This window comes from Drosophila yakuba, chromosome 2R (assembly GCF_016746365.2).
Source record: "Drosophila yakuba strain Tai18E2 chromosome 2R, Prin_Dyak_Tai18E2_2.1, whole genome shotgun sequence".
In the NCBI taxonomy this organism is placed as follows: domain Eukaryota; kingdom Metazoa; phylum Arthropoda; class Insecta; order Diptera; family Drosophilidae; genus Drosophila; species Drosophila yakuba.
The window spans coordinates 8,894,249-8,914,895 of record NC_052528.2 but is presented as its reverse complement, the minus strand read 5'-3'; the positions used below and the strand labels follow the sequence as shown (position 1 = coordinate 8,914,895).

Sequence of the window (20,647 nt, the reverse complement as noted above, 5' to 3'; positions counted from 1 at the left end):
TGCTTATCCATCTAATACAATCTTGCATACACTTTCTTTTGCTGAACTTCTGATCTTCAGGGTATTTGAACTTTCCTTTTTGTTTCTGGCAAGGGCATTATTAGCTTTCAGACATTGGCCCTTACGTCGTTAGCCACATCCTTACATAGTTTTATTGTGCCCCCTGCCAGTTGGCAATCCTAATGTGGCCCTCATCTTCCGGACTTTTCTGCATATGCATGCGACACATTTTATGTTCGCCTAGCTTGGCAATAAAAATATCTTGCATTGTACTTTTGCTATCTTTGCCAGCCTTCTGTTTGTCTAGCTGCCATTCTGTTATTGTCCCTGGCCCTGTTCTGGCCCTTCTTGCCATACTCCTCTGCTCAGCTATATTCCATTTCCGACCGAGTTACGGACGGGCTTTACATCTCAAAGGGCCAGACACACAACAATGGACTTGGCCCAGGACTTTGAGCCGGCTTGCTTGTGTAACTCTACCCCATTTTTCAGCTGCTTTCTTTAGGCTCGGGATTTGGCTTTGGCATTGGCTTTCCGAACAATAAACTCAAAACTTGTTAGTGGAAAATAGCCGGGCAAATGTCACTGTTACTGGCTTTTGGCTCATGAGCTGCAAGAACTCCCTCGGCGTGTGTATCTAAGAGATACTTATGTTTATAAAGCGACATTTTTTCCACTTTCCACACTTGCAGCGAGACATAAATTCAGTTAGCCTTGCTGAGCACAAAAAGCTACTCTTTTGCTAATTAATTTAGTTCCATTAGTTGTGTCTCGTCCTTTATACAAACCTCGGCATAGTCACGCGTCAGGATGCCGTTGATATTATCACAGGACCCCTGGTAGCTCACACAGCGAGCCAACATTTTTCCGCAGCTAAAAAGGTTCACTGATTGATGGAGTTGATTCCTTTTTTTATTTACACTTTTTCACACATTTTGTTTGCATTTACAGGGAGTCGTTTATCATTTGGAATGGCAAAGGGCTTTAAATATTGATATAATATTAAATTATCTCACAGTGGCAAGAAATAGTACAACTTTACGAATTATACAGCATTTCAATGAATTGGTCATCAGTCATCAGAATTGGTCATTAGACATCAATTGTCTAAATAAAAAACATGTAAAGACTTGGAACAATGCCTGAAACCAACAATTTAAAATGTCCTTAGTAAGGCCCCATAATACACACACATAACAGAACCCATTTTTCAAACTCCTGTACTTATTACACATTATGCACCTTTCAACCACAGCCGTGTTTATGGGTAAGCCCTCTCAACACTTTTCCTTCCTCCAGACCTTTTCATAAATAATAAATTGCTTCCAACGGTTGCCCGCAAGTAGAAAAGCTGCACTGTAGAATGTATTATTTTTTTACAGTCCCATTAAAATGTCAATTATGATAAAGTTTTATTGGAACACCGAGCGCTGAACACATTAAGCCTTATCAGCGGGACCAGAATGGAGCCAACTTTGGTAATAATAATAATAAAAAACATTAGGCAACATTTTCACTTTCACCCTTTTCAAAAACACTTCCCGTCTTCTAAACAAATACCTGGTACCATTTGGGGAGTATTGGTTCCTTGAGAAGGCCGGTATTTGAATTTAGAAGGGCTTATCAATTTTAAATGAGCTGCGCCAGCTTGCGTTTCAAAATGATCCTAAAATAAAGATAATATAATTGGAATTGTGGAATTGTATGTACTTAAAGCCCTGAAACTAACTAAAATCATGCTTCAAGCATTGTAAATTTAAAAAAAAATCGTATTCAAGGGTATTTTAAACTCTATACACCGCTTGCATGCCCTGCACCTTTCTTACTTGCTTATTATTTATTTTTTGAAGTTCCGTGTTGAAAATCACACGCCCACTTGGACAAACTAATTGAAAATGAAAGTGGCACCCTGAGCTGACAGCACCAGAAGCAGCATCGCCATCATTTTGCCAACAACAGGTTGGTTGTTTGGCTGCTCCCGAACCCGCGTCCGGAAATGGGTTTTCGGGCAGGACCTCCGGTAGCCCCAATTGTCCTCTTTTTGGGGGTAGCGCTTATGCATAATTGGAGCTGACACCCTTGTCAGCGACAATTCAGATTTGTGTAGGCCAAGCATTTTTGCTGGCCTGATAAGTTTTAGTTCGGGGCTGAAAAGGGGTTGACAAATCGTCCAGGAAATCAATTTCGGTATTGGGGGTATGAGTACGGGTAAGAAAAAGGTCAAACAGCCATTTAGGAAATGAAAAAGCAGCCACGCCCACCATCCGGAGTCTCTTATCTAGTGTGTAAACATTTTTCGGGGGTTGAGCGGTGTTTTTGGGTGAACTTTAGCCCTGAAGTACTTTACTTTACTTTCTGTGAAATGTCAGTGAAATGTCAGAATAAAAGTAATGCTGATAAAAATTTTATAGCTTGTCAGAAATGTGCAAAAAACAAAAATAACCGCCCCCGAGGGCTTGCTGTCGCATTCCCTGTTCCTTCTGTTCTTTATCAAAAATGTCGCGACTTTGGTACTTTACTTTATTGGAATTTGCATGGCAACAGCAACAGCAAAAGCGACAGGTGATTTTAGGGACATGGTGGGATGCTTCGCGTCAAATTTATGTTAAATCGAACGGCCATAAATGGGGTCTGCAGGCTGTTAAATAACTCTATCGATGATGTGCGCCATGTGCCCAAGTGGGCTTCGGTTATCTCGCAGTTAGCAGTCGCTTTAAGCCGCTTTAAGGATTGGCCAAAAGCCTCTGAGTGCCAACTCAGGTGTGTGAGCTCCTGCCACTCTGCACAATGCTAACAAAACGCGGCCTCAGTAAATTGATTCTTAACAGTGCGTTTCAGGCATGGAAGTTCAGTATAAATTATTATAATAATTAATTATAATTATTTTGTAGAGTATTACGAATTCCAATAGTAAATTGTTAAGTATAGGCTTAAAATTATGAAACGCTGTGTAAATGAATTTCCAATATTAAGCCTCTCACATACGTTGCTGCTAAAAATTCGAATATGCTCGAATGGCATCCAATGACAACCTGTTGTCAGCCTTTGATAATGGAGCTCCCCGACTTCCATATTCCCCCATCGGAGCATTACACCCAGTAATATGAGCAAAACTCACCCCAGGATACGGCTTTGTAGTCAGCATCCCCATCTAACCTCATTAATTTGGATTGTATTATCGGCTTTTATCGCATTCGACCCAACATTTCAGGCATCTTCACTTCCACCTGGAACTCAATTTGCCAGAAACTCAATGAAAGCCTTAGAAGAAGGAATCAAATCACAGACGATTGACATTTGAAAGAAATGTCAAAACAATCTCGGACACCTTTTGCCCGGCAACTTTGATTTGGAAGGACTTAAAGAAATGGGGATTGGGGAGAAATTCAAGGCAAGTGAACTGATTGGGCCAATGTGTTGATGTGCCCAATCAACCGACTTTCATATCAAAGGCAGGTCCGTCAACATTGCCAAGAGTTGGGGGCACAGAGTGAGACATCGTTTAGGATGGGTCTATCGCATAAGAGGGCAATAAAACCGCCTTTAAGCGATAAATGCATTAAAATGTATTTAATGCATTGAAAAGCGTTTACAGAATGCTACCTACAAAAGCTATTAAATTAGAGTTTCCTTTTTATGAACTATAAATAGCATATCATGTAGTGATAATATTTTAAAATAAAACATTAAATGAATCTAAAGTACTACGAAAGTGACTTCAATAAAATAAAATGCATTCGATGAAGCCAACAAGTTAAAGCAGCTATAATAAAATATTTTTCTAGTTTTATATTTGTAGCTCAAGTACTTTAAAGTAATATATTTATTCAAATGAAGCAGAAAATTACCATGAAAATGAAGTTAACAACGTTGCAGACCAAATCTGCAGACCAGAGTTTCTGTTTTTTATACAGTGCAATAAATTCCTTGTCTAGTGCCATTTACTTCTCATATGCAGCCTTTCAAATTCGATTACACAATTTTAAATAAATAGGCAATTCAAGTGTTTTATGACACTGAAATGGACGGCAAAGCTCTCCACAAAGCCCTTCCTTCGTTTTCAGAAAATCATTTACCACACTTTATCGCCTACAAAGGCCAATAAACTAAACCCTTGTCTCCGCCATTCAAAACCCCTCCCTCGTCATTCAAACATTTGTGTAGGTGTGTCAAGTGAATAAAAAGCCCAAAGTGATTATGGGCAATTTCCACAGCCCACGCAGAAGAGCTCGTGAAAGAAGCTTCTGAATAGAGTATTTCTATTTGTTCTTCTATGCTGTCGTCCCGTCCATTAATTGATAACAATTCGTGACACAATTATTGGAAAGCTCGCCTCAATTCTTTTATTACCCATAACAACTAGGCGAAACTGAAGGCACAGCAAATAAACAAGAACATAAATTGCGAAAACTCAGTTAAGGAGGGGAAATCAGCATTTCTGCTGATGAACAAACGGAAAAAACGCGAAAGGAAAAGTAAAAGTTGAGACAGAAATGCTTGTCAACTGTCACATAAATAAAATATAGAAATTTACTTTTTGGCAAAGCCAAGCGGAAACTCCAATGCCCTCCCCTTCGTTTAGCGATTGTCAAGAAGGAAAGGTGAGGGATGGCTTGTCGCTTTTAATAATGACAACTCATCAAAAATGTATATGACCCAGTTGCCCGGATCCACACACACCACCCACAAATCAACCTACTAAAAGATGCCAAAAAAAGAACAACTTTCACAAATAAAACACAAACGGATCCATAACAAATCCCAAATATATATAAAAATATATATCATCCGGCAAGTTGGCCTAAACTTTTGCCCTACTGTTCGGCTAAAGTGCCGCCAGCACTTTCATGGCAGGCGGATAAGGTCCTTGGCGGGGTGAAGGATGTCCCAGCTGGGGCTAAGTGCCGAATTAGCGATGCACGGGGGTCGGTTGCTCCAAGAGGTCTCATCGGGGAGTATTTACGGGTCAGACAAGTGGCCAAATATAAGATACAGGGCACAAGATACGCTCGATCGGAATTGATATAAAGTGTTTTTGAATTTTGAATGTATCGGTGTGGGAAACCCATTAATCTATTACAGCTTAAGATATATATTCAAGCTGTACTTGTTTAAATACTCCGACGTAGCAAATGATAGCAAAAGATAGTGTCAGAGTTCACATGTGTGCTTCATATAAACATTGACACAGATCACAAAAGATAACAACTTGATTAGTGTCATCTGCATACTTTTGGACATTATTTGGGCAATTATCGCGATCCACACATCGACAGCTTTAGCAAAAGCCGAACATTTAGCTGGTAGTTTTCCTGACCATTAGTCCGCTTGACCTGCCGCTTTATCTGGTGGAAATCCAATGAAAGCTGCTTTATGCAGACATTAAACTAATTGCCCGACGCATCAGCTGCTTGCCTAATTTTGCATAAAATTTGCAGAGAATGAAGAAAAAACACCAATGGTTGACCGCAGGGAGTAGGAGAAAAGCCAGGAAGACCGCATATTGGACCGCAGGATACACACGAAGGGACTAAGAACAGGCCACTACGCCAAAGTCAATGGGCATTCGGGCAATTGAGCACAGATGCGAGTTGAAATGCCCGGTCCCAGTGTGAGTGACACGTGGGCTGGGTTCTGAGTGGACACAACCACCCAGAATCCAGCATCCGCAGTAAGGCACCATGGAAATCGATATGTGGGCTCCTAAAAATAGTACCCAATTTCATAATGATTAAAAGGCTGACCCGAAAGCTTGCAGGCCAAGAATAAAGTAATTTTTTAAATTATGTTTTCAATTAATTATGCGACGCCACATTGCGGCACCCTTTGGAAAACACTGCAAAAGCAAAGAAGAAAAACTTTCTGGCGTTAATTTAATTACCTCTAAAATGCGGAATGAGGGATAAAATGGGCTCAACTGCTCATTATTATGCCGCACGAATGGCAGCGCGGTGTTAACAGCTGTTAAGGCCATGGCGTGTTTGGGCCAACTTAACAGCCATGAGTCACCTGCAATTGACGTCGAGGGTGTGGGTTGCGGAGGAAAATCGTGAAAATAAGAACCCTTTTAAGAAGCTTCTGGCTTGTATTACGCATACGCAACGAACAACGAGCAACGAGCCGACCGAAAAATGGAGGCACAACAAGGTGAAAAGTTGCCCGGGGTGGCGAGCAATCAAAGTTTGCCACAGGCAGAGAAAACAAAAAATTGTTCCGAAAAGGGTGCCTCCTTTTAACAGCTTGTTTTTACGTTCGAATTTAAAACAGCTTGCAGAAGGGGGAAATCAAAGTCCCGGATTGGGAGCTTGAGAAGCTAAGTGGAAGGGAAAAAGGGGGCACAAAGAAATTGTTGCCTAATGGCTTCATTGCTGATGGGCTAAAAGGGTTTGGGTTTCACAAAAATGAGCTCGTTGGAGCTTGTAATGCTCCGTTGTGTGCAAAAGCATGGGGAATTTGTATAATATTTTAAAATTAAGTATTTTCCCTTTAATATGATTTGTGGTTCATTAATAAGGCGGAGAAGAGGAAAATTAAACCCTTTAAAATGCATTATTTTGTGTACATCCGCTGGCGCTAAAATTATAATTGTACTATTTATTTCACTGCAACTAATGTAATTGAAATATACATTTTTCTGTTTAAAAGTTAATATGCTGATGACTTTAACTTTTCAGAAATTCAACACGACCTGTATTATTCACTATTTAATTTGAAATTTATTAACCACATCAATTACCACGCATTTCGTTCATTATAATGGGAATTCAATTAAACTGTTTGTTAAACATTAAGCCCTCAGCACTCCGAAAATTGATTTATTATTGGTGGCACTATCATTTAATGAGCAGCATTCAATAATTTATCTTATCGGGCGGAAAAACGGCATTTTCCACCCCCGCCAAAGCGAAGCGCATTTTTATTTACACTTAATTAACTGCATTTTCCGAAGCACATAAATTTCACTTGATTAAACCATTTGCTACACTTCTTTCTCAGAATGCTCTTTAAACAAAAAACGACCGAAAGCGCAATTAATCCATTAAAAATAAGTCGAACCAGGGGAAACCCGTCTAGGTCTAGGCACGCTTTTCAAATCTCTTTTCTATCGGACCGAACGGAAAAGCGCTTTTCCCCAACCGCCAAGCGACGCGATCACAAGCGAACTGAGCATTCGAGAGAAATGGGAGCATCTTGCTCCTCTTCCAGTTGGGAGTCTATTTTTGGTAGAATGCCAGCAACATTTTCACGATGGACGGCAACATTTCGTCGAAACACACGAAAGAAAATGCGTGTAAAACGGAAATGTTACTGCTGCCGGATTAAGCGATCGTGGAATGGAAAATGGAATACGGAAAATGGGAAATCTGTGCACACTCACCGAAAATTCAATTACTCAAACCATTTTGGGAAAAATCTCAAATTTAAATTACAAAACAAACAATTAGATTTGGGCACAAGTGAGTGATGGAAAAGCAGCAACTCCAACATGCCAAATGCACCAGCACAAAACAATGAAATGAAAGTATTCTTGAGTAGAGGAAAACAGAGGGTTTGTAGTAAGGGTTCCGTTCTGTAATACAATATCACTCAAGATGGAAAGTTTTCAGTTTCAGCAGGTTTGGGGTGGCAAAGATGATGGCCAATGCAAATAAGTCAAGTTAAAATTAATTCACATTTCACAATGGCAGCAACAACAACATGTTGACCCAAGGCTAATGGTTAAACAAAAACAAGGAAAGAATCCTTGCTTATTTTCTGGGGATGTCCCGAACAGCAAATTGATGGGGTGGACACAAGGCAAGACGCGAAAGTCAGGATGGAAAGTCAGTAAGGGATGCATTTTCCTTTTTTCCAAGACACTTTAAAAGTTTTCCAAGTTAAAACCTTCTATTTCACCTGTCAAGCCAGTGCGAAATTAGCGCTGTAGCCCCTACAATAAAAACTATTCAACTTGTAGCCAGTCATGCAACAGTTTTCCCCTTTTGGCCATAAGACATGCAAAGTCACTACAGAGGAAATCAGAAAATTCAAACTCACAGAGTTGCAAAGCGAATTTACAAGGACTTATACTTCAGTGCTGCAGTAAATAAATCTAGGAATGGATACATAAATTGCGGACTTGTGGGTATCGTAAAGCTTAAGTTTTTATGCCCTAAATAAACAAATTTCTAATTTATAGGAAACCTAGTAAAACATTAATAAAAATAAGATATTTAATGAAAAAAACAATGAAATTCTTATTTTCTGGGTAATTTTACACACACTAATTGAGCAATATGTATTTGAATAGATTTAAAACCAAATAATTAAAAGGGTTAGTATTGTGGTTGACAAAACACTTTGATTTTTTTTAATTAAATTTTTATTATAAAAATCCATCCTAATTCACTCTTTTGCATCTAGATCCAATGACTGCTCCCCTGTCAGACATCAAAAACGATAGTTCTTGCATTTTGCCAATTTGTCGCCCTTTGACTTGTTTTTCTAAGCCACCACTTAACATCGTACCGCAGACCACTTCTGATTAACCCAGGCTGAAGTTTATCGATGCAGTCGATTTAATGGGAAGCTACTCGAGAGACTCCACGCCAAAGCATTCATAGCACTCATACCACTCATACCACCCATACCAGTGCCACCTTGACAGCACTTCGTCTACATCAAAAGCAATTGCTAAACGGGACCCTCTCCATTCGACGCCACTGAACCCAGACAATGCATCAACAATATCTAAATATATGCAGCTTGTCCACTCTTTTAGCCGCCAAGCCCAATGGGTTTCCAGTGCCATTGCCAGTGCCTCCCCAACTTTATGCCAGTGCCACACGCTATTTTTACAAACAATTTTGCAAGTTGACAAGGATTGGGGAGCAGAACAACAGCGAGACGTCTAGGATGGAGGAGCACACGACATTGAACCACAACACGGAACAGGATCGGCATTCCGGGGATCCAGGGGGTTCGGGGCATCCAAGGGGAGGAGTCATCGGGAACAACATGGCAACTAAGTGGCCCCTTCAAGTGGCTGCTTCCTGTGGATGAGGACGTGGTCGGTATGGGGATGGGGGTTTGGATGTAGATGTAGATGTCCCTCCAGCTTGTTAGTTGTTTCGCAAATTTCCTTCTCTCTCGGCCAAAGTCAATACAGCAAATTTTTGCTGACTGGCAGACGTTGGGACTGATGAAGACTAATTGCAGTTAATGCGGCGTGAAAACGGCATCATCAATCGGCCTTAGAGTGTTGCAAGTTGCAAGTTATGAGCGGACCTTCATATAGATCCACCACGACCAGACATAAACAAAGGGAAAACGTGAAGAGCTTACGCCTAATTAAGTAAACTACTCATGTTAATTAACACAGAAGACAAACAAAAGGCGCGGCGCAACTCATTTGGGGTGTCAAAAATTCGAGGCTATTTATAGGACGCTGACAACAGGCACTTCAAAATCAAAATTCGTTCAATAAACGAACAGGCAGCGGGAGTCGGGGGAAAGTCAACAAACTTGAGAGTGGGGAAATCGTTTCGAAAACAAATTAGGCTGCTCTCATAGAGTTCAAGGTCCGAATGGCTAATGAGAAACAAATAGGATGTTGGGGTATATAGACATTTTTGAGGATTATCATTTTAATTTATTATATTGAGAAACTATTTTATTGTCAATCAACCTTAATTGCAACTTTGGATTATGAAAAGCGCACTTTACTGTTATTTAATTTTAAATAAGTTAAGACTGCATTACTGTTGGAGTGTTTGAACAAAAAGCGAGGAATTTAAATATCTCTCATCCCGTTCCCAAGTATAATTGTGAGTCAATGACTGGGTATTCCCCGGTGGCAGATAACGTGCCTGATCACTTGGCAATGCATATTTATAGAAATAACACAAATTACACTGGCTCTCAGAGAAACATGTGCCACACTCGCAACTAGGCGTGTCTTGCATCTTTGACAAAATAAATTGCATCAAGTTCAACGCCGCCAAATGTCGAAGTGGAAGTAGGGAAACTGTTTCTAAAAATATGTAATAGTACAGCAGCAAGTTGGGAGGGAAAAAACTGTCAACGTGCCTCATGATTAATTGCAACGTTGCACCGACCGGAGGGCAACTTCCTTCCTTGTTAGAAAGACAGCGCGTGCGTGGACCTCGGAAAACGAAAAGAAAAACTGAAAACCCATGTGCGAGGCTGGAAAACCTTTGACTGATCACATGCGGAAGGGACAGGAGGTCAAAATGTAGCGCGAGTTGGGGGAGGATTTTCAGCCATCTGAGTTCATGGAGCCATAATTTATCGTGTCTCATTAGGAGTTGTTATAATTTCATAACTTTTCAGGGAAAGGGTTGAGCTCATGTGACAACGTGCTGTAATTAATTTTCGCACTACGTCCCTAAATTTAATCGTAAAATAGTTTTCCAACAGGCCACTTTTAAATAGTGTGTCACAATCTCACATGGACCATTGCGAAACAAGTTTATGGACGCCACCGCCACCCAACTTAAGTCCTCCTTAAGCACTACCTCGCCCCGCTCCCCGGTGACGTCGTCGTAAATTACAAATAAACCACAAATCACACATTATTACAGCATATTAAACCATTCCGAGAACATCAATAAAACATAAAGAACGGGCACAAGAACAAGTATGTAAAGGCCGTGCGTTTCTCGATTTCTCCCTCTTGACTTGACGGCCAATGGAGCATTTGCATGTTGCTTGGCAACAATGTTGCAGGCCCAGAGAAATTGACAGTTGTTGGTACCCTGTAAGTGTGGAGTGCTCGACAAAGTGCTTCCCATTCAGCTGATCAAAAAGTTAATGCTCTAAATCTAAAAGTCTGAAAGTTCTTGTCTTCTCGACAGAGCTATATTTTTTGTTGCGTTTGCTGCAAATAAAACTTATTAACAAACAGTTTAAATCTGATCTATCCAGACTTTATACTTTAAAATTACATCATTAGCAGGTAACAAGCGGTCTGTGTTTTTTACAAAGCCATGTTATTTTTTTGCGCACATGGCTCTGCCTTTTCGACTCTGCTTTCAGCATTTTTAAACTTTCATGCGGACTTTCAGCTCGTCGGATGTCACATAATTATGAGCGTGGAGCACGCGTCTGAGGCAGCTGGCATTATTATTTAAGCCCTTATGCGTGAGCATGTAAACTATGTACATACATGCACTATGGCAATATGGCAGGATGCATGTGAGTGCGGTACATAAAGGGTGCACGAGTTTATGGTAAAAAATGCCTGTTTTTTACGACGTGCTAACTAGGATAGGATGGCCCCGACAGACGCCACATCGACACCGATTTCCTTTGGCTTCCGTGGTCGTGTCTGGGCATAAAGTCAATTAAATGTGTATAAATTTAATGAGGACGTCGGTGGAGCTTAATGAGCCCGTAATGCGCAGTGCACAAAGAGCGATGAAAGCCGCTTGTCTCCAGTTGCTTAATGGGCATTTCGATGCCCGTTAATCACATGCGAGTGACCAAATCGAGACTATTATGGCAGTTCACAGGTTAACTGCGTCCCATGAAGGCCTTTGATATTGCACTTTATTACATATATACGCGAAATACCTCTCTTTCTCTTTTCCTTTTACTTTGTCCTTTCAATAATTCTGAAACTCAATTAAACTAACTTGAATCTATATATTTTCCTCAATTATAATTCATAACTAGCTAGTCGGCTTGTCAATACATCTTTTTACGAAAATAACTTCAGAAATTTAATTAGATACTTTTGCAAAATTCCCATTTTTGTCCTTCCAACTTGCCAAGGTTTTTCGATACGTTCCTAATCCACTTACAACTTATTAGCATCGGCAACATCGAGCCGACAAACAAAATCGCCAAATCGGCTTACCTGAAATGAGAGAGAAGCGGGGGAAATTAGAATTTTAATGATGAAACCAAATTAAAGTTCATTTAAATATGAAAATGAAACAGTAAGCTAATTAGCGACCAGAGACGCAAACTCGAGCAGATTGAGTTACCCAGGCTTTGGACTTTTGGCCAAATATCAACAGCAATTAGGAGGCCAAGATTTTAAATTCGTAAAATTCCCTTTTCGTTTTGGCCACGAAAACCCTTCCACTTTGCGTTGGTAAATATTAGGAAATTCCTTGCATTTACCATGAGCTTCGTGGCTTCATTTTACGCTTCAAGTGTAGTTAATGCCATGAAAATTCCTTTGGTCTGCCAAAAAAGCAGTGGAAAATAAAGGAGCAACAAAAGGGAGGCGCCTACTTGCACTTGGGAAGTTGGTCCATTGGCCATCTGGCAACCATTTCGGAGCAAAATGGAGAAACGAAGAGCCAACCATGTCAACCAGCTTCCTGTCTAATACTCTAATATCCGTTTTACTCGTTATCCTTTTTCTTTTTTTCTTTGTATTTCATTTTTTTTTTTTCTTTTTTTGGTTTCCTAGTCTTATCCACTTTGGTGTTGTTGCATTTGACATGTGTAAGTGGCTGTCAAGCGTTTTCAGAATGATATTTTTCCTGTCGACCGGCACCTTCTGCTTTTTTCTACCCTCCGTTGTTGTTCCTTTTGTCCTTCCGCAGTTGATTTTATTTACATTTCTTGAATTCTTCAACCTGCCCCAGAAATCTAAAGCTCCCTTCAATTCGGGGCACTTATGCTAATATTTTTGGGGACGGGTCAGGAAAGTATTCTATTTGCACTCCCCACCCTGCAAATTGTTGAATCCATTTCACAAATTGTAAATCCTTTCTGCAGGCATTTTACAAAAGGCATTGCCTATTTTCAGGCTTAGGCAAAATCTTTTAGTTATTTGCTACCTCGAGTGGATCCTTGTCGATTTCACTTTCTGACGAGGGATAGCAACAAATCAGTCAAGGAAAACCCTTTTGATACTTTTCCATATTGGCCACATGTGGAAAAGGGTATAATTTTAAATAGGGATTAAATTACAGGCATCAGAAATCATCGATTTAGAATCATGCAATCTATAGAGCATAATGGCACGGTAAAAACAAGAGAGAACGCTATAGTCGAGTTCCCCGACTATCTGATACCCGTTACTCAGCTAGTGTAAGTGCGAAGGACAGTTTTTGGCGGTTTGTGGGCGTTAGAGTGGGCGTGGCAAAAAGTTTTTTGGCGAATAGATAGAAATTTACAAGACTAATACAAAAATGAAAAAATATCAAAACATTTTTCAAAAGTGTGGGCGTGGCAGCTTTGGGCGGTTTGTGGGCGTTAGAGTGGGCGTGGCAAAAAGTTTTTTTGCAAATCGTTAGAAATTTTCAAGACCAATACAAAAATGAAAAAATATTAAAACATTTTTCAAAAGTGTGGGCGTCGCAGTTTTGGGCGGTTTGTGGGCGTTAGAGTGGGCGTGGCAGCATGATTCGACAAACTTGCGCTGCGTCTATGTCCCTGGAAACTGTATACTTAATCTCAACTTTCTAGCTTTTGTAGTTCCTGAGATCTCGACGTTCATACGGACAGACGGACAGACGGACAGACGGACAGACGGACAGACGGACAGACGGACGGACAGACGGACATGGCCAAATCGACTCGGCTATTGATCCTGATCAAGAATATATATACTTTATATGGTCGGAAACGCTTCCTTCTGTCTGTTACATACTTTTCAACGAATCTAGTATACCCTTTTACTCTACGAGTAACGGGTATAATGACTACAATATTATTTAAATGATCAAATTTTAGTTAAAACCTTTCCAACAGTTTGTAAACTTGTTTTCAATTTTAAAAACACAATGGAGACCCCATTTATTTTGCACAGAAACGCAAGCAAATTAACCTTTCACAAAAATTTGTGCCATAAACTCAAACTCCGACGACTTTTAAACTCGCATTTAGCAACTATGCTCTCTATAACCTTTCCTGTTTCGGTTTGGAACTTTACGAAACCTTTTAAATTCCAGTTAGGAACCTGGGGCAAGTAACCTTTCAAGTTCAGTTTTACAAGCTTTGCCCGAACTCCTAACGTTTCCAAGTTTAATTCACTGCAGCCATCGAGGAAACCATATTCTGCACGTCTTTCGCCCAAAAGGAGTGTGGTCCAAACAAAAGTTTATCATTAAACCGAAACTTTGTTGCATTAAAATTGGCTGGGCCTGGGACTTTGGGTAGCCCAAGCCGACATGCATATGAGTTTTCCTGGAGAATCCCCGGAGCAAACGAGTGTCTTTAAACTGATAATTGGATTTAATTTTTGAATAGACGACGAGCCTGAATGGACCTGAACCAGGACCGGGTCCAAGACAAAACCCATTAACATTTTAGACACCCAAGCCGAGCGCAGTTTGCAAAGCCCCAAAAGCGCCTGTTTTTGGCCAGCAGCAGTTTTCCTTTTGAGCTGCGAAAATTTTGACATGTGCTTGCCGCATAACAATGCCTGGAAGTGAGTGGCTCCCCCGAGTGTCACATAAATATTCATTTTCTTGACTTTGCCGTCACTGGAAAAGGGTGACTGTTCAGCGCCCTTTCCCCAACCAACCAACCCCCTTTCAGTTGTTGACTCTCCCGAATGCGTGTTACATAATCCCCTTAGAGCTGCCAGGGGCTAATTTTTAATTTTTATGGTTCACATGCTTTCCCCGACATTTCCCCCCATACCGCCCTCAACGTGGGCTCATAAAATGAATAATTGCCACTTTTTGGCTCCAGTAGCTCGTTGGATGCTAATAAAGCGGGACCCGGCCAGACTGGCCGTGCACCCCACCAAACAAATGGAGATTAATTTTATTATAATGTTTCCCGACTCTGGCGACTGTTTTTCTCACTCCTCCCTTTGGATTTCCCTTTTTGATTCGGTTTATGCTATTTTTTGCCTTTGTATCCCGGTATTAAATTAATTTGGGGGCTATGTTGGGCTTTGGCCAGCGTAATTCTGTTTGACCAGCCACAACGTCTGTAGAGTGGACACTTGATTACATTACACAGCTCCTGAATATCCTGGGTGGACATGGGGGTGCGAGTTTGAGTGCAGGCTTGAGTGTGTGATGTGGTTTGGCTTGAAATGAGCGCTTATGTGCCTTTGATATGGTCTTTTGGCTAGTGGCTTTGTGTCTGGGCTTAAACGGGTCATTAAGGTCTGTTATTGGCTAATAACTTCTTATGCTCTTGCGAAACATTCGCCACTCGAGAGTTGAATGAGTTCCTAATTGCTTGTTAGGTATTTACAAAAGATTTAAGAACTTTCACTTCTGCCCATAGATAATTACCTAATTGTGCTACTTTCTAGGCATAGAAAAAAAAAACTACTTAATCTGAGCTTTTTCATACTATGCAGAGTTTCTTTCCTTTAAAATCGATTTAATTAAATATAATTGTTTTTGCTCCTAAGAATTATTCTCGTTACAAGCATATATTTTTCTTAAATAAATATGCACAGCCCACTGTTGAAGTGAACCAAAACCGAAAATGTATTGCTTTCGTATTCCGGATGGAAATTGTGTTCCAAAGGGGATGCATTAAGCCCTAACCAAGCAGACCCCAAAATGTTCAGATATTTGTATAATGCTTATGCCTTAAAAGGACGCAAATCCAGGCACTCGAAAACAATCATTCGGCTGAGTCAACAAGGACATGAAGTTGGAGCTTTGGGGGCTACGCGCTTTTGGCGGGGCGTTATTCAATGACAGGTTGAGCGTTTTGTGGGAGGACGGTTCGGTATGCATAAATCACTCTCACTTGCTTACACAAGTAGGCGCAGAGTCGGAAGTTGGGAGTAGGGTTTTCCACCGGAAAATAGAAATATTCCGTAGAGCAGACTGGGCTTAACGCAATTTTCAATTTTTTTCTCCACTTGCTGTTTGGCTGTTTTGCTGTTTATTCTGGCCCCCCAACGCAAAAGGACAAAGGCAATCCGAACTGGACGTAGCTGTGGGTCAAACACACACGTATATGTGTGTATCCAGACGGATTTCATTTGACAGGACCTGCCACGCCCCCTCCCGCTGCACAAACACACACAAATATTGAAAGGGAATAATAACAACAGTTGGGCAAACAATGTGCCGCCCGTTCAGGTCACGTTCCTGGGCTTAAGCCTGTCAAGCTGGAGGTCTGCAGGGGGCCAGGAATTTCGGGAACACATTTCTCGTGCTGTATAAACAATTTAAACGATACACGGCATATTTTTGTTTATTATTGTGCTCTGTCTGCCGCATAATGTTAAATTAATACGCCCCCCCAACACAGCGCCTTCTTTTTCATTTTGTCCCTTAGTCAATTGGCATGCTATAAATATTTGGCTGCATACTTCTGGGGGGCACCGTGTTTGTTCTGTCCATAAAGCCGCTTTTGTGCTCCTGCTCTGAAAACGGGAAAGTAAATAATTAACTCCGTCCCCTATTAAGTTGATGGCCTCATAACACATTTGGCTCAATTAAATCAACACGCTGCGAACACTCACATCTAAATAAATAAACAATGAAATCAAAACAAGTTCCAGGAACACGAAAAAGTTTTACCAAAAAATAACATAACAATCCAGCGAAAGGAAGTTTTGTCAAAACTTTGGCAAACTCAAACTTTGCCTGCTATTAGCTGAAACAACAAGGGAATGGCGGCAGAATTTGGGATGGCAAGTTTGGGGTGGGGACACTGCCCACGCGTCCTGTCAAATTATCTAGGGAAATTATTTTTTAACACGCACCAGGACTACAAGGACAGAATTGGTGGGAAACACTCCGGGAACATTTGCTGGGAAGTGAGGAATACATGCAAGAAGGCAGTTTTATGTTTCAGGAGATGATGTTATTAATGTCACTGCTGCGGAAGATTAAAAATAAATATGACAGGCACTCCTGGCTGCAAAAACAACTTTTATCAGTAGCGATTACTTCCTTACACTTATTTTCATAAAAACCCAAGTGGCATTTAGCGACATCGTTCGCCTAACTTTTAAAATATTTAAGTGCAGCACGCAAATATATTATTTATAAAAGGATTTATAATAGCACGCTCAAATTACGGGAGATGTTAATCATATCGTTAGTATGTGAATGTTATTTTAAAGCGTATTTTATATGGCTTAGATAATATAATAAGGTTGAACAAATAATTTATATGCTAGTTTACAGGAACTCAGTGAATCATCAAATGGCTTAAACTGGCTGCCACTCTTACCACTTTTCGATACCATGGAACTGTTGCTTTTGGCCAAATAAATAAAGCGACAGCAAGAAGCAGTCTAAACACTCCCAGCAGAATCATCGGAAACAAGTTTATTTTAACTTCCATTGCCTGCCACTTTTCGAGGCAATGAAAGGGGTGTTTCGCTGAAACCATGACTATTTACACAGCACCGAAAACGTCCCTAATTAGCCGCCGTGCAGTTTCGAGTGCCAGAGCGGAAAACAACCAAAATATTTGCACTACAATTTGGCAGGAGCCAAACCCACTCCACGCCACGAAAATCCCTGGGGTTTTAGGGGGATTTACGTATTCGTTGCGGTTGGCACCTGCGGCTAGTTGGCCAAGTTATAACTGTTGCCTAGGTAAGTTTGCGTTTGACTCGACCACAAATCAAGGCAAAAGTTGGAGAACATTTTTATGACTTTCTCATAAGTTCGTCCGCACGCAAAGCAATTTTTCAATTTTGTGCCACGCTGATAGGCCGGCACGATTTCCGCTGACTTGACAAATCGTGCAGGAATGAAATGTAAACCTTTACATACAAAAACTTCATTCCACCCCACTTCTCTCTCTTAGTCGTCCTTTTTATTTCTACTTTTTTTTGCTTATTACGTGCCCGCGTTACCAAACACGGAATGGTCACAGGGTTCGAAGGACAAAGGAGCCTCAGATGATGATGATGAGGAGGCACAACCGACGGCCCAAAGGGACTTTTCGGGACAGCCTAATATGTTCAGGGCCTGCGGCCTGAGCTTAAGTGAAATCAACGAGAAATATATCCATTTATCTAAAGTAAGAAATCATAAGCAATCAAATGCAGGGAGGCTCTGGAACGATGCTCTATAGTTTTGGGTTAGTTGGCACTCGTGCTTATAAGGAATATTTTCACAAGATAAATAAATAATATGTACAATTTCACACAGTTACATTCTTAACCAAAATGACTATATATGTATATATATTTATATATATTCTATCTATGGTTTTTTAGTCATGTTTAAATATTAAATTGATTCAAAAGTAGTTTGGCAGAACTGTAAAGAAACCAAATCATTGCTCCAGCTACTTGCAATGAATTCTAAAATTATTGCAATATATATTGCCGTTGCTAATATACTCCGCTCGATTCGCTCCGAGGAGTGCACTGTAGGGGCAGAAAATCACGACCAGGACGAGCTCAGTGGTTGCCTCTACTGCTAACACTGTACATTCATCACTCAGAGAAATGGAAGGAGCAAAAAGTGGGGGACTTAGGTGGCGAAAAAGTTGAGTTCAGTCTGGAGAAAGATGAATGACTTGACAAATGCGCTGGTCATGAATCAAATATCAATTTGACAAGCGGAAAACTCCAAAAGGAGCTCAGGTGTCCCTTACCCTTGAAAGAAAGACCCAACTTATTCAATTTAATTGCGGTGGAGCCAGTGTAAATGACACGGGGCTGTGTGGCTAAGCAATTTTCGACTAGGATTAAACTTCAAATTGGCTGAGGGGCCAGAGATTAATGAAAAACTTTATCGCTGCACTTTGCAATTTTCGACGCGAGTGTTTATTAAGTTCGGCTGCAAGTTAGATTGGCCTGCTCCAGGATAAAGCTTCCTTCCAAGCAGCCATCAAAACTCGACGACGTTTCATTAGCAGGCGGCGAAAAGCTGAAGGACAGCGCGTCTGGGGAATTTGCATAGAGTCAACTCAACAGACAGACACACACATCACATTAATTATAAACAAGCCAGCCGCATCCGCTGGGAATTCCACGGGGAAAGCCCAATCTACTTGATTAATAGTGTGCAAGCGGCAGGCAGCTCGAGTCGAGTCCTCGTCACTCGGCTGCTTCCAGCTAGATAAATGGGAAAAAGCAAACAATTAACCCAACAAAAGCAGTGTCACCTGCGATTGGGGCTACAAAAAACACCCACCCCACCACATCCTATGCCATCCCATGCCATCCAATCCAATCCCATCCCCTCCCGAGCTTATCAAACAGACGGGGCTCTGGACTGGATGGAAGTAGTCCAACTTCCTGCACTGGCGCTGCACTCCGGGCGTTTTCATTTTTATTGCCACTGTCCGGTGGAAAAAATCAAGCTAGGACCCGAAATGGAACCGGAACTCGAACGGATGCCAAATGCCACAGTCAGTTTTTGCAATATGTCGCCAGTCGATATGGCACGGACACTCCTATCTCTGCATATCCATGGCCCTCCTGGATGCTCCTCCTTCCCGACTCTCATTGCCATGCAAATCTATGCCAAATTCAGCGACATTTATGCCCGAAAGGCGGAGAAGCGATTTTGCAAAAAAGTTTTATTCCTGTCCGTTATGCATTTTTAAATTATTATGGAAAAACTGATTTGCGGGGAGGTGTAAGGAATACTTGAGAAATATGTTAAATAGTTTAAAATAAATTGGAAAAGTACTGAAATACTGACGTTTTGCCACCTTTTAAAACCATTTACTAATAAATCATCTATAAATTAAATTCTCTTTGGCTCGCCGGTAAATCTTTTGACATCTGCCTTTGCATAACTCGTTGGAAAGTGACACGCAGCTTTCCCAGCACTAGATCTTCTGCTTATTGCGGTCGGGATCATTATTTACGCCGTCAACGATATTTTCAAATATTTAAAAAATATGCAAATGCACCAGCAAAGTGGATGCAAGAAATTCCAAGGGGTCTAGCCAGGTTAGAAAAACAAAAAGGGCAAATGCATTTTTCAATGACGCCGGAGGGCTAAAAACTTGCATTTGCATGCGTAGCTAGTAAACCCAAGGACCCCAACCACGAAACATTTGAAATGAGGTTGCCGGTGAATTTGCAGAGTTGAAATGTGGCTAAGCCACAAGGGAAGCTGGAAAAATGGAGGGCTAAACTGAGTTGAAATGCGGTTGGTTTGGGGATATTATTAAAAATTCTCGCAATGCCAGTGGCAGTGAAGTCTGGCTATGCAAAGAGGTGTTAGAAAGGACCCTGCTCATTACTCTTGCTCCCTTTTCGCCCCGTGAAAAGTGTGACAACCCATTTCCAAACTGGTTAAAACATTTGAAACACTTTCGCAGTGAGTGCTCGAAAAGTGCTGACGATTCCCCGTCCAAAAGAGAAACGGAACCATCAATTTCTAATAATGTAATTTGGTAAACGTCGTTTCGTACCCCGAACACCCCCTTTTGAGGGTGGAAAACTTTCTCTGGCTTTCATCACGTACAGCTAGGGAAATTCGCATTGCCGCAGCGGAAAATTTTGCAAAAGAAAAAATTGTTGTTTAACGAAGGCAGTTAGTCAAATATTTGCAAGTTGCATCAGCAAATGCCAAAATGAGCAGAGAACGCGAGCTCCGGAAAACTGAAGCTCAAACTCAATTACTGGCCATGACACCTCACAACAATGCTGGCGGAAAATTCAGGGGAGGCAATTGCCAGGGGGATTGAGCAATCCACACCCACATCAAATGCAAATACAAGCCAGAAACATTCGCACGCTTCACCCGGAAATAGCTGGGATACCGGATGTACAACA

At 41.0% G+C, this 20,647-nt stretch overlaps 1 protein-coding gene and 1 long non-coding RNA gene across 8 annotated transcripts in view; both read right to left on the bottom strand.

The window, feature by feature from the left end:
• Nucleotides 1–20,647, bottom strand: part of LOC6529772 (protein sickie) — a 169,403-nt gene that overhangs the window by 101,337 nt on the left and 47,419 nt on the right. For 2 of the 7 annotated variants that reach the window (XM_002090720.3, XM_015196943.2), the window contains exon 1: nt 789–878. The exons of the other annotated variants lie outside the window; for them this stretch is intronic. In XM_002090720.3, coding sequence (XP_002090756.2) covers nt 789–863 — 75 coding nt within the window. In that variant the 5' untranslated portion in view covers nt 864–878. Of the gene's footprint in view, nt 1–788; nt 879–20,647 lie in introns of those variants that run through there. 7 annotated transcript variants of the gene reach the window in all.
• On the bottom strand, nt 11,605–13,058 carry LOC120321177. The gene is made up of 2 exons (XR_005560767.2): nt 12,244–13,058; nt 11,605–11,860 (listed from the first exon to the last, which is right to left on the bottom strand). It is a non-coding gene; the product is annotated as an uncharacterized LOC120321177 (long non-coding RNA).